At 49.4% G+C, this 14,330-nt stretch overlaps 1 protein-coding gene across 1 annotated transcript in view; it reads left to right on the top strand.

Annotated features, from left to right (window-relative positions):
- The first annotated feature begins 1,369 nt into the window (after positions 1-1,369).
- prdm14 (PR domain containing 14) overlaps positions 1,370-14,330 on the top strand; it is a 41,250-nt gene continuing 28,289 nt past the window's right edge. The window contains exons 1-6 of the mRNA XM_085993965.1: positions 1,370-1,970; positions 4,559-4,617; positions 4,856-5,123; positions 5,217-5,419; positions 7,028-7,129; positions 7,712-7,934. Of these exons, the coding sequence (XP_085850091.1) occupies positions 1,370-1,970; positions 4,559-4,617; positions 4,856-5,123; positions 5,217-5,419; positions 7,028-7,129; positions 7,712-7,934 (1,456 nt within the window). The remainder of the gene's footprint in view (positions 1,971-4,558; positions 4,618-4,855; positions 5,124-5,216; positions 5,420-7,027; positions 7,130-7,711; positions 7,935-14,330) is intronic.

Raw genomic sequence — 14,330 nt, 5'->3', positions numbered from 1 at the left:
AAACACAATTGAGGTCTGTGGGGGTTTATGTGGTCTTTACACCAAACCGATATTGCTTTGGGGATAATAACTTCTCCAGATGTGCAAACCTGATGAATTCTGGCAATTCTGCAAGTGATCCGGGCCCCGGTGCAATCGCTTCCTGATCAGATCTTACTTTAAAAGAGACTTTGCTGTAAAGGCCAATGTATTCTTCTTCTCGGAGGATTGCGGGCGGCGTTGCTTTTGTTTCTGTCCTTAACTGGTTAATCGCTGCAGGCCCTTCATTTAGAAACGAGCCGGTAGTCTGTTAATTATCTGTCTTTAGAGTCGCGCCATAACTTGGGACCCGATTGTTCTCCAGGCTTTTGTTTAACAGAAGCTGAAAGTTTTTTTAAGTTTGTTCCCGCACACATAGAACAGGTAGGCTGTTTTCACCTCGTTTGTAGAAGGACGAAAACTTAGTCAAAACGATGAGTTTTACATTGGTTTTGAAACCTCTTTAGATTTGCAAACTAAACTGTCCTGATCTCTCTTGAATGCAATTTCAAATTGTTGAATGTAAATTTCATTGCTTCGAATTCCTCAGGATTCTAATTTCAAGTATGAAATTCTTGTTTGCTAAAAGTTATTGTAGTAACCAATTGGCAAATTTCGACAGTAATGTTTTACAGTAGAACTTTAATGAGTTTCATCAAATATTTTTACAGTGAACTGTGTCCAATATATGTACAGTCTTCATTTGATAATTGCTATTCAACGGTGGTTTGATACTCCTTATCCGGACATTTTTAATTGAACCGATGTTGAATGTCTTAACTCCTGGCTTGTCATTTCTTTCAGCTCTGCTAACACTGGTTTGGAAACAGCCTGTCTCTGTGATGTTGGCTCACTAGAAAGGCAGCCCACACCACAGTGTGGTGTCTTTTGTCCACCCAACGTACTGGGTGTGACTGACACAAGCTTTCGGGATCACACAGGTCCCCCCATCAGGTGAGAAGTAGAAAGGGGGGTTCCAGGCACAATGTGGTAGGAGTTTGTTCGGCAAATGTCAAAGCAAAAACCTGATTAGACTGACCATTCTAGGGAAAGTCATCGAGATCCTGTAAACTATTGAGAAAACGCCTCCTTTTAAAATCCACATTTCATAAAGAACCCAGCTTGTACAAACCCATCTTTTGAGGAGGAGGTTGAACTAACTTTGTCACAAAGGGGGAATGGTCACGGTGCGCTTTCTTAACCATTACTGTGATTAGTTTGGTCCATGATTGCAGGGATTTGTGCGAAGGAAGTGGTCTTTACTGATGTTAATGTAAACATGTATTCACACTGGTTACACTTCTCCCTGCTCATTCACAGGCGATCAGGTTGCTGCATAGTTCCAATTGGGATGTCCTTGTCAGTAAAAGAACAACTTTACCCGATTGAAACCTTAAAGACGGCGACTCCGCCAAGGATCCCGGGCTATTACTCCTCCATCCTGCCCCATCCCCACTACCTTGATGTACTCCGCTCCTCGGAAGAAGCATTCCAGCCTCTCAAGTCCCTGGGCAGACTGGTCAGTGACTCCAGCTTAGTCATGCCTTTTAGTTTCAGCAACTTTTCATTTCTCAACGAGTCTCCCTCGGTAACCGAGCGGATCTGCAGCATCTTACCGGCGGCGTCTCTGCCCGTCTTCAGTAAAATGCCGAACAGTATGAACCCGGTCTACCCCCGAAACCACGACAAGCCAGCAACCGCTCGCCCGATTGCACTGTCTAATCCCAGGGAGCAGGAGAGTCGGGGCCCCCGCATCCAGCCGACTGCCAGCGAGGAGGCTCTGGGTTCCCATCGCTATCTGGTTGAGGTGAACCCAACAGTTCGGAAATGCCAGTCCGGTCAGTTCACGGAGGAGGATCTGAACCTGGTTCTATACGGGTGCATGGACACGGGTGGCCCCGACCAGTCGGCCGGTCACGCTATCTCAGGACTGCGAATATCCGGAAACACAGGTACCGAGCCCAACCTGTCTGAGTTTGATCTCCACCTTCGTCACTAGTAACTCGACCATACCTCTCCCAAAAGGGGATGTATTTGCATCAACACAGGCTTGGCCAGTGATCATCTTTCTGCTTCTTTACTCTGCAGGTGGGCCCGAGTCCAGGTTCAGCTGCTGGACAGAGACTCTCTCGAAATCCCTGGGGGGTGAGTGAGTGAGTGAGGGAGGGGAGAGTGGGGGGGGGGAGGAGTGGGTGAGGGGAAGGAGTGGGGAGGAGCGAGGGGGAGGGAAGAGTGGAGAGGGAATGAGGGATGAGGAGTGGGGGAAGGTGGGAGAGAGTGGGGGTGGGAGAGGGGAGGGAAGGTGGGAGAGGGAGGGAGGTGGGAGAGAGTGGGGAAGGGAGGGAGGGAGGAGTGGGGGGAGGGAGGAGTGGGAGGAGGGAGTGAGGGGAGGGAGGAGTGGGGGAGGGGCAGGGAGGAGTGGGAGGGGGAGGGAGGAGAGGGAGTGAGTGAGGGGAGTGGGGAAGGGGGTGAATGAGGGGAGAGTGGGGGAGGGAGTGAGGGTAGAGTGGGGGAGGGGAGGGAGGAGGGAGTGGGGAGGGAGAGTGTGGGGGAGGGAGGGAGGGGGAGAGTGGGGGAGGGAAGGGAGTGAGGATGGGTGGAGGAGTGGGGGGAGGGAGGGAGTGAGTGAGTGAGAGTGGGGGGAGGAGTGAGGAAGGGAGGGAGGGGGAGGAGAGTGAGAGTGGGGGGGAGGAGTGAGGAAGGGAGTGAGTGAGTGGGTGAGGGAGTGGGGGAGAGAGGAGGGAGTGCGGAGAGAGTGGGTGAGGGAGGAGGGAGTGGGGGGAGGGAGTGGGGGAGAGAGGAGGGAGGGAGGGGGGGAGAGTAGGTGAGGGAGTGGGGGAGGAAGGAGGGAGTGGGGGGAGAGTGGGTGAGGGAGGAGGGAGTGGGGGAGGAAGGAGGAGGGAGTGGGGGGAGAGTGGGTGAGGGAGGAGGGAGTGGGGAGGGAGGGAGTGGGGGGAGAGTGGGTGAGGGAGGAGGGAGTGGGGGAGGAAGGAAGGAGGGAGTGGGGGGAGAGTGGGTGAGGGGAGGGAGGAGGGAGTGGGGAGGGAGGGGGAGAGTGGGGGAGGGAAGGGAGTGAGGATGGGTGGAGGAGTGGGGGGAGGGAGGGAGTGAGTGAGTGAGAGTGGGGGGAGGAGTGAGGAAGGGAGGGAGGGGGGAGAGAGTGAGAGTGGGGGGGAGGAGTGAGGGAGGGAGTGAGTGGGTGAGGGAGGAGGGAGTGGGGGAGAGAGGAGGGAGTGCGGGAGAGAGTGGGTGAGGGAGGAGGGAGTGGGGGGAGGGAGTGGGGGAGAGAGGAGGGAGGGAGGGGGGAGAGTAGGTGAGGGAGTGGGGGAGGAAGGAGGGAGTGGGGGGAGAGTGGGTGAGGGAGGAGGGAGTGGGGAGGAAGGAGGGAGGGAGTGGGGGGAGAGTGGGTGAGGGAGGAGGGAGTGGGGGAGGAAGGAGGGAGGGAGTGGGGGGAGAGTGGGTGAGGGAGGAGGGAGTGGGGAGGGAGGGAGTGGGGGGAGAGTGGGTGAGGGAGGAGGGAGTGGGGGAGGAAGGAAGGTGGGAGTGGGGGGAGAGTGGGTGAGGGGAGGGAGGAGGGAGTGGGGAGGGAGAGTGTGGGGGAGGGAGGGAGGGGGAGAGTGGGGGAGGGAAGGGAGTGAGGATGGGTGGAGGAGTGGGGGGAGGGAGGGAGTGTGAGTGAGAGTGGGGGGAGGAGTGAGGAAGGGAGGAGGGAGGGAGAGAGTGAGAGTGGGGGGGAGGAGTGAGGGAGGGAGTGAGTGGGTGAGGAGGAGGGAGTGGGGGAGAGAGGAGGGAGTGCGGGAGAGAGTGGGTGAGGGAGGAGGGAGTGGGGGGAGGGAGTGGGGGAGAGAGGAGGGAGGGAGGGGGGGAGAGTAGGTGAGGGAGTGGGGGAGGAAGGAGGGAGTGGGGGGGAGAGTGGGTGAGGGAGGAGGGAGTGGGGGAGGAAGGAGGGAGGGAGTGGGGGAGAGTGGGTGAGGGAGGAGGGAGTGGGGAGGGAGGGAGTGGGGGGAGAGTGGGTGAGGGAGGAGGGAGTGGGGGAGGAAGGAGGGAGGGAGTGGGGGAGAGTGGGTGAGGGAGGAGGGAGTGGGGGAGGAAGGAGGGAGGGAGTGGGGGAGAGTGGGTGAGGGAGGAGGGAGTGGGGAGGGAGGGAGGGAGTGGGGGGAGAGTGGGTGAGGGAGTGGGGGAGGAGGGAGGGAGGGAGTGGGGGGAGAGTGGGTGAGGGAGGAGGGAGTGGGGAAGGAGGGAGTGGGGGGAGAGTGGGTGAGGGAGGAGGGAGTGGGGGAGGAGGGAGGGAGGGAGTGGGGGGAGAGTGGGTGAGGGAGGAGGGAGTGGGGGAGGAGGGAGGGAGGGAGGTGGCGGGGCTGCTCCGATCTGTCTGTGTGCCTGGGTTAAATCCTGTGCAGTGACTGTGTGCCTCTCTCTCTCTCTCTCTCTCTCCCAGGACTCGCTGTCTCTCACACCTTCTACGGGGGCGTTCCTCATCTCGGCGTCTTCTGTTCCCAAAATCTAATCCCCAAGGGGGTCCGATTTGGACCTTTTACAGGAAAAGTGGTGAATATGAGTGAAATTAAAACCTATGACGACAATTCCTTCATGTGGGAGGTGAGGATTACACTGTTATATCTCATTAAACAGGGGGTGGAGGTCTGATTTCTTTTAAGTGTGCAACTATGTACATAAATGAGGTGTCGACTTTACAAATTGTTTAGTTAATTATACACGTTTCGTTCTACAAGTTACAATGTGTGCTATTTGCCCTGAAACTGTTCGGCTGTAAGTGTTATTTAAGCTGTTGTATCTGCTCCCAGTCTGCTCTCACACGGGGCAACTTCACTTACAGATTTTTGAAGACGGCCGACTGAGTCACTTCATAGACGGGAAAGGGGCGGCTAGTAACTGGATGGCCTTGGTAAATTGTGCCAGGTCCCCCCAAGAACAGAATTTAACAGCCGTCCAGAGCGAAGGGAAAATCTTCTACGAGACATGCAAGGATGTGCTGGAGAAGCAGGAGCTGCTGGTGTGGTATGGAGACTGCTACCTGCAGTTTATGGGAATCCCGGTCACTTTAAAGGAAATGACTGAAAGCCCATTCACAGAGCAGGCTGAAGGTTAAAACACTTAAACGATTTTCTGCCCTTTTGCGGTTTACTGTCATTAGCTGCGATCGCTTGACTGAAATGCGACTTTCATTCCTTTGGCAGAGTCCAGAGAGGGCTTTAAATGTGAGAGGTGTGGGAAGGTATTCGCCTACAAGTACTACAGAGACAAGCATCTGAAGTACACCCGGTGCGTGGACCAGGGCGATCGCAAATTCCCCTGTCACCTGTGTAGCAGATCGTTCGAGAAGAGAGACAGACTGAGGATCCACATCCTGCATGTACATGAGAAACACCGGCCTCACAAAGTGAGCAAAAATACCCAGAGCAATAGGACAATCTCCAGTGATAGGTCGACACCACCTACTCACACCCTCCTGTCTGTGCAGGAGAAACACCGACCTGGTTAATCTAAACACAGTCTGTGTGTATTCGCACACGTTGTATTTAGATCTGGCGCCTATTTTATTCATGTTGTGAATGAACGAATTTCCCGACATTCCGATGTAAGATCATACCGACTGTACATATCTGCTCAGTCCAATCTGTCCAGATACCCCGAAAGCACCAGAAACACGCTATGGTGGAACCGAATAGAAATATTATAAATAATTTACTCTAGGGGCCATTTCTACTTAGCAAATAGAAACTGAAAATTGTTCTGACTTTCTGACCGTTGGTTTGCCCATATAACCACAACAACAGTTCATTGGATGGGCATCCTGAGGAGTTGACGGTGCCCTATATAAATACAAGTTACTTCTCGTTAGACGCCAGCTGTACATTTCTGTGAAGTGGATCCATTCTTCTCGACCCTGTACCTGCCGGGTTTACTTCAAATGACAGGGCTCTTTCTATAAATGGCATTTGACTTTATCCCCCTCTCTGCACGCTAGGCCAAGTTCCAGTAACCGGTTCGCGCAGTTTTTAGTGATCTCTTATAATTAAACGTTTACCAATAATTGTGCAACGGAATATTCTGTTTAGATAATCGCCCGTTGGATGTCTATTACCTGAACTAAATGGTATGCTGGAAACAACAGAAATTAACAAATACTTGTATATACGTTATACATTACAATAACAATCCACAGTACTGTACCTAGATATATCGATTATATATTTATTCAGATTTCCAGCAGCCGCTGTATTTTGCTTTTGTATCGATTATATACTTACTCGTGAATTAATTTGGGATACAATATAAATCCTGTTGGTATTTTACCAGTTCCACCATTCTGTACCTGAGTGCAGGACAAGCAAGTACATCAGCAGCTGTGGGACACATCCAAAACATCTGGAGCAGCCATGTACATCTACACATCCACATATGTACAATAATCACCAGGTTTGGAAAATCAGAAAGGATGTATACACTTGTCTATACATCTAATAGATAATATGATCCCTCTTCTCTCAATACTGCCATCATCTTCTTTGCCTAATTATTTTTTCTATCTGTTTACTTTTCTATCAGGGGGACTTTTGTATTTGATATCTTTTACATGAGAGCACTCTTGCTTTTACTCCATTCTCAGTATGTCATCATACTCTCACCTTGGGATGCACCAAACCTCTGTTCGTGCCTCCTTATGATGGCACAGCCAAGACATGTGAGAATTGCCGGGGTAAACTCATCACTTTTTGCCAGAATCCACTGGTGCACCAACTCACATGGCATCCCACAACTACTCTTGTCAGAATACATGCAGTTCAGGTGCCACATTTCCACCACAAGTTCTTACCCTGCATTCCCATAGCCAGCCCCTCACTCCACACAATCCAATATAATATTGGTAATCAATTTAATTATATGCAAAACATAGTGCTGAGCATGCCATAATCATTGTGAGGTCAGTTGTGGGACAGTTAGTTTTGCAGACTTTTTCCAACGTGTGGCTCTCTCTGTTGGACAGTGCACCGTGTGTGGGAAGAGCTTCTCGCAGTCCTCCAGCCTTAATAAACACATGAGGGTTCACTCAGGAGAGCGGCCATACAAGTGTGTCTACTGCAACAAGGTGGGTAGCTGCTTTGTACAATCATCACAGGACATTGCACTACGTGTCTCTCATAGAAAAAAACCAAAAAAGTGATACATGGAATAAGTGTAAAGTAAATTTAAAACAGATAAAGGAAGAACTTTTTTTACTTAATCTGCTTTTATATTGAGTTAAGGGTTGTATTAGTTTTGGCAATTCCTGACACCTGGGTCTCGCAAAATTGCCAGCAAATTCAAAGTACACTTGTTGGATTTATTACATTTGGCAGCCATATTTTACCAGGTCTCCTGGCCTTAGTGAATCCTGCAAATTTATTTTGGTGTTGTTAGCTATGCAAGCCCTGTGCATTGGGAACTGATGGCACAAATATAACTACAACAATATAAAAATATAAAGAGTGGCACATGTTGGAATAAACTACTAGGTGGGGTTAGTAGAGACAAAATATTAGGGATGTTCAAAATTCAGCTGGATGCTATGACAAGAGAGTTAAGATACTAGAGGGAAGAGTTTCAATTAGCCAAGTGGCCTTTTCTTGTTCTTGACTGTTCTTATGAGCATCACTAATGCATTTCTACTCTCTTTCTTCCCTGTCTGTAGGCCTTCACTGCCTCCAGCATCTTGCGTACCCATATTCGCCAGCACTCTGGAGAGAAACCCTTCAAATGCCGACACTGTGGCAAAGCCTTTGCCTCGCACGCGGCCCATGACAGCCATGTGAGGCGCACACACTCCAAAGGCAAAGGTTTTGCCTGTGCAATTTGTGGCAAGACCTTTGTGGAAGCACATGAGCTGAATTATCACCAGTTGCAGCTCCATGCAGGTTAGTGACCAGGAAGTGGTGGTGGGCGAAAGGGGAGCCAATACCATATGTCTGGTTGTAGCATTCCCTTTGTGCTTGCCAAATGAAACTGGTCTGCTTAAACTTGGTATTAGTAAGTAGCCAACTGCTTTGACATTTAAGATTTAAGGGATCATCAATTTTCTATTTGGGAGTGGAGGGATTATTTCACTGTTCACAAGTACTTATTTACCAGCTTCACTGCATTTGCTTTGTCACTCATAAATCAATATATTAACGACAGCTAAAATAGCCATTTCTTTGGTCTGCATGGAAAATACTATAGCATTATTCATTCAGTTTGAAAGTGCATAGGTCAATGCAATCTGTACTTGTGCTATCATCTGATCGATCTACTTAACACTGCACATGTGTCTATCAGAAACTGGTCGACTCCCATTTTCCCCCCCCACAGTTTTTCCATCTGTTCTCGCTTCCTCTCTCCTGAAAGTGGTGGCTCGTGCTGCAGGATGAATCCACTGGAGTGATTATCCATCTAGTTTTCAACTGGACAGCTGGTTCAGGGGATGACCACCCAGTAACACTGAGGAATGAAAACTGGACAGTAATGGTCCAGTTTTTGATTGCTTCCTTTAAAAATAAAGAGTTGTGTAAGTATGAGAATATGGCTGTTTTGCTAATGTCTAATTAGACATGGCTTGTGGATATGTAGCTTTTGTTTTAGATATTCCACCTGGATTAGGCCTGTAATGTATGTACCTTTAAGGGGAGAACTACTTTTTACAGCTCCTGTATACTGTAGTACCGGCAGTGACCACACCTGTATATAAACCCTGAGTAGTGATCTGTATAATTAGTTCTAGAGTAACCCTCATTCAGTAAACACCTGTTTAATCGTTCCCTGCAGTCTGTTGTCTGATTATTGAAGGACACAACATTAAGATACATGGATCTAACATTGGTGACGAGCAGATTCGAACCTACCTGCAACTCTGCATCACCTCCCAGGGATTCTCTCCTGGAGAACAGTGGAAGAAGGTCGAGTCCAGAAGCACGGGCGTCGACCACGGGCAACCGCCCAGTCATCCAGCGGAGATTTGAGCATCACAGGGGAGGCTGTCGAGAGCCAGGCTTGGCTTTCCAGTCATGGTGGTCCAGCGAAACGGGCTGGCAACAGGTCATGCGCAGACCCTTCCCGGACAGCGACGGGCTAGAGCCCAACCGAGCGGCACAGAAAAAGGCCGAACAGCGTCGACGGGGGAGAGAGAGAGGGCAGAGCACACAGGGCGCAGCCGGTGTTCAGGACCGAGCGGCGTCAATGGGGGAGAGAGACGAGAGAGAGCAGAGCGCAGCCGGTGTTCAAGGGCCGAGCAGCGTCAACGGGGGAGAGAGGCACACAGGAAAACGCGCAGAGCGCAGCCGGTGTTCAAGGGCCGAGCAGCGTCAACGGGGGAGAGAGGCGCGCAGGAAAACGTGAGGCACTGCCATTGCCACGAGGACCGCAGAGAGCGGCATTGGCAGCAGTGCAAGAGCAGCACACGAAACCCACAGGGCGTTGCCATTTGCCACGAGGACCGCTGAGAGCGGCGTTGGCAGCAGCACGGGAGACGCCATTTTAAGCCGCAGCGGGGAAGAAAGGAAAGCGCGGGAGATGCCATTTTAAGCCAGTCTAACCACACCCAAAAATGCCGAAGAGTGGCAGTATCACAGCGTTCGACAATGAAGTCGAAGATTGGACGACTTATGTCGAATGCATAGAAGTATACTGCAAGGCGAATGAAGTGCCAGATGACAAGAAAGCGCTGGTATTGTTGAATTCGTATGGCTTACTATGAAACCTAGTAACCCCAGAGAAGCCAGTAGAAAAGGATTTTGAAAACATAGTGTCAATCCTACAGGACCACTTAAACCCCACACCGCTGCTGATAGCAGAAAGATTTAAGTTTCACAAAAGGAACCAGCATAAAGATGAAAGTAATGCTGAGTATTTAACGGAACTTTGCAAGCTATCGAAACACTGCCAGTTTGGAACGGGACAAGCAGATACTTTAAGGGACAAGTTTGTGTGTGGGCTTCAAAGTGAAGGAACCCAGAAACGGCTTCTATCAGAAAAGGATCTTACGCTGGACAAGGCTTTCAGCATTGCAGTATCACATGAAGCAGCAGCACGGGGTGCTGTAGAGATACAACGGAGACCGCAAGAATATGGCACAAATGAAATGTCATACGGAACAGTGAAGTGCTATCGCTGCGGCAGAACAACACACGACCATAATGATTGCTGGTTCAAGGACAAAGTGTGCAGACAGTGTGGAAAAGTAGGACACAAAACAAGAGTCTGCAGGTCAGGAAAGAAAACCAGCAGCAAGAAATCTCCACAGGAGAAGTACAAGAAGGTACATAAGGTGATGGAGAGTAGTTCAGACGAACAGAAGAGTGATACAGACTCCGGAAGCAAGGAGCTGGGTTGTCTGAAATGACATAATTTGATCACAACAGAGGATCACCAAACTATCTGGGTCACGCTCAAGATAGCAGGAGTACAAGTGCAAATGGAATTGGACACAGGATCAGCCCAAACAGTCATAAACCGAAGGGACTACAAGCGGCTATTCTCACATATACCCTTGAGAGATACAAAGATTGTCTTGAAGACGTACACGGGGTAAAAAGTCTACCCCAAAGGAAAAATAAGGGTGAACGTTATATATAACGGCAAGGAAACACCAAAAATGGACCTATATGTATTGCCAGATGGAGGACCACCACTACTAGGACGTGAATGGATCCGGAAGATAGAGCTAGATTGGCATTCCATACAGGCACTGACTGTAGATGCCAAAAAGGATGACGACGTCACACCTGGGCGACTGTCAAAGATCCTAACTGATGCGAAAGAAGTGTTCCAGCAAGGACTCGGAACACTAAAAGGCATAACAGCGATGATTAAAATTGAAGAAAACGCAAGCCCAAAATTTTTTAAGGCCATGTACCTTATGTGATCCGCGCAGCCGTCGAAGCAGAGCTGGAGAGTCTGGAACGTTCAGGTGTACTGTCCAAGGTAGACTGGTGCGAGTGGGCTACACCCATCGTCCCTGTGATGAAAAAGTCATTGAGCAGCATGCCTGGGGAACCAAGGAAGGTTCGCATCTGTGGGGACTTTAAGGTAACAGTGAACCCAGTCCTTCACACCGTACAATATCCACTTCCGCGGATTGAAGATATTTTCGCCTCGCTATCTGGAGGGAAACGCTTCACTAAGATTGATCTGGCCCAGGCGTATCTGCAAATGGAGGTAGAAGAAGCATCAAAAAAATACCTCACAATCAACACCCATAAAGGTCTCTACCAATACAACCGGCTGGTATTCGGGGCAGCATCAGCTCCGGCTATTTGGCAGAGGGCAATGGAACAAGTCCTGCAAGGGATCCCAGGGACCCAGTGTTATTTGGACGACATCCTGGTCACGGGCGAAAATGACAGTGATCACCTTGCCAACCTGGAGCAGGTGCTCACTAGATTGCAGGAATATGGGCTCTGAGCTAACTGCCCCAAATGCGAGTTTTTTAGAAAACAGATCTCGTATTGTGGCCACGTTATCGATAAAGAGGAGCTACATAAGTCCCCAGAGAAGATTGAGGTAGTAGTCAAGTCTCCAGCACCGGGAAAATGTGTCACAACTGAGGTCGTTCCTTGGGCTGGTAAACTACTACCATAAGTTCTTGCCAAATTTGTCTACAATACTACACCCACTGAACACCCTACTGCAAACTGGGGTGCCATGGAAGTGGAGTGACGAATGTAGACGAGCTTTCCAGAAGAGCAAAACACTAATCACATCGAAAGAGGTATTGGCCCATTACAACCCGGCATTACCAATTCGGTTGGCATGTGATGCGTCACCCTACGGCATTGGAGCGGTGCTGTCGCACAAATTCTCGGATGGCTCAGAGAGGCCAATAGCCTTTGCGTCACGATCACTAACCTCAGCCGAGCGTAACTACGCCCAGATTGACAGGGAGACCCTCAGCCTAGTGTGGGGAGTGAAAAAGTTCAATCACTATCTGCACGGGCAGAAGTTCACCTTGCTGACTGATCACCAACCACTTGTCTCCATCTTTAATCCAAAGAAGGGCGTTCCGGTGATGACTGCGCAACGGCTACAAAGATGGTCCCTTTTTCTCGGGGCGCACCAATATGAAATCGAATATAAGGGCACAAAACAGCATGGAAACGCTGATGGGCTATCACGCCTGCCACTGCCTACTGCGGAGGAAGCACCAGCAGTGGATCATGTCGAAATATTTCATTCGACTATAATTGAATGTTTGCCAGTAACTAACGCTGGTATAGAGAAGGAGACCCGAAATGACCCGACACTGTCTCGGGTATATGGTTTGACGGTGAAGGGATGGCCAGCACATGGCAACTCACTGTTGCCAGCATTCTCATCCAGAAGAGAACAGCTGTCGGTATGCCAGGGGACCTTGATGTGTGGATCCCGAGTGGTAATTCCACCCAAGTTAAGGGAGAGAGTGCTCAATGAGCTTCACGAAGGTCATCTGGGAGGGGTGAAAATGAAAAGCCTTGCTAGGGCTTATGTGTGGTGGCTGGGGATCGATCAGCAAATCGAGGACCTGACAAAGAGCTGCTCAGGATGCCAGAAGGTCCAAAATGCACCACCATATGCCCCTCCACACCCATGGGAGTGGCCCTCATCTCCATGGCAATGGGTGCATATTGATTTTGCTGGTCCATTCATGGACTCAATGTTTTTAATAGCCGTGGATGCGCACTCAAAATGGCCTGAGGTGATCAAAATGTCCTCCACCACCACGGAGAAAACTATTGCAGTCCTACAGACCATTTTTGCCAGGAACGGCTTGCCAGAGCAGATTTGCTCTGATAGCGGACCACAGTTTGTGTCCAAAGAGTTTCGAAGATTTATGAAAACGAATGGGGTAAGGCATTACACATCCGCCCCGTATCATCCAGCCACAAATGGTTTGGCTGAGAGGTTTGTACAAACCTTTAAGAAGGCAATAAAGGCTATGTACAATGACAACATTCCGCTGCAGCACAAGGTGGACAATTTCCTGTTCGCCTACCGGAATGCGACACATGCAGTCACCAACCAGGCCCCAGCCATGATTTTCTTTAACCGAAGGTTAAGATCTCACCTGGATTTGCTCAGACGAAACGTACGAAGAGATGTTGAGAGTAAGCAATTCCAGCACATCCATGAGAAGCCAACAAGGAGCTTCAATGTAGGGCAACCAGTCTTGGCCCGCGACTACCAAACAGAAAAATGGCAGCCAGGAACAATATGCACACAGCAGGGCCCACTAATGTACACAGTGGACGTTGGGGAGAGCATCGTGAGACGCCATGCTGACCAGATCCTAGAGTCACAGGAACAAGTCAACCCCATGCCTCGCCCATACGTACCTGGTGATGAACCTGACGTACAGGTAGCATCTACCCCAGAAACAGTAGTATCGGAAGCTGATGAACCAACCGACGACAGGGGGCCAGAATCGCCTCCGCACCAAGAGCAAGACACTCGGGAAAGGCGCTATCCAGAAAGGATCAGGAAGCCTCCCCAAAGACTGAATTTATAAATAGACTATTTTCAGATAATGTTGCATGTTAAAAGTGTTAATTGTAATTAGTTTGATATTTAATAGTTAAATGAGTGTTATGGTACTGTTAATCTAAAAGGGGAGGAATTGTATGTCCCTTTAAGGGGAGAACTACTTTTTACAGCTCCTGTATACTGTAGTACCGGCAGTGACCACACCTGTATATAAACCCTGAGTAGTGATCTGTACACTTAGTTCCAGAGTAACCCTCATTCAGTAAACACCTGTTTAATCGTTCCCTGCAGTCTGTTGTCTGATTATTGAAGGACACAACATTAAGATACACGGATCTAACAAGGCCAAAGAGCACTATTTTATCAGTCTAGATAATGAGTGCTGGCAACTATTTGAAAACAAGGAGTATCGCTGACAAGATCCATATCTGCTCCTCATTTAGTGTCTACACATGCGCCCTCTTGAGCAGCTGTTACTGGATAGCAATCGGGTACACGAACTCTGATTGGGATTTTTCCCTGTCTCTAATCTGGGGACACTGAGGGCAATTGTCATGCCCCCACTGCCACCCATGCTGAGATCAGCTAATTCAGCACATAGAAATAATCAAATTTGGGACCTTCTTAGCCTGTTTGGTTGAGTACACACATGGTATATTTACCAACTTAACCATCAGTGAAGCCTTAACTGCTATTTTTTGATGAAATGGTGAATATATGTGTGAAAACTCTGTTATAGCAATTAATTGAAGCGAAATAGAGGTTTAGAAGCAAAAACTTAACTCAATATTATGCATCAAAATAGCTTATAAAAATACTGT

Source organism: Somniosus microcephalus, chromosome 7 (assembly GCF_052327205.1).
Source record: "Somniosus microcephalus isolate GS21.2 chromosome 7, FLI_Smic_1.0, whole genome shotgun sequence".
Taxonomy (NCBI): domain Eukaryota; kingdom Metazoa; phylum Chordata; class Chondrichthyes; order Squaliformes; family Somniosidae; genus Somniosus; species Somniosus microcephalus.
Note: the sequence above shows the minus strand (reverse complement) of the source record. Positions and strands in the feature narration are given on the sequence as shown.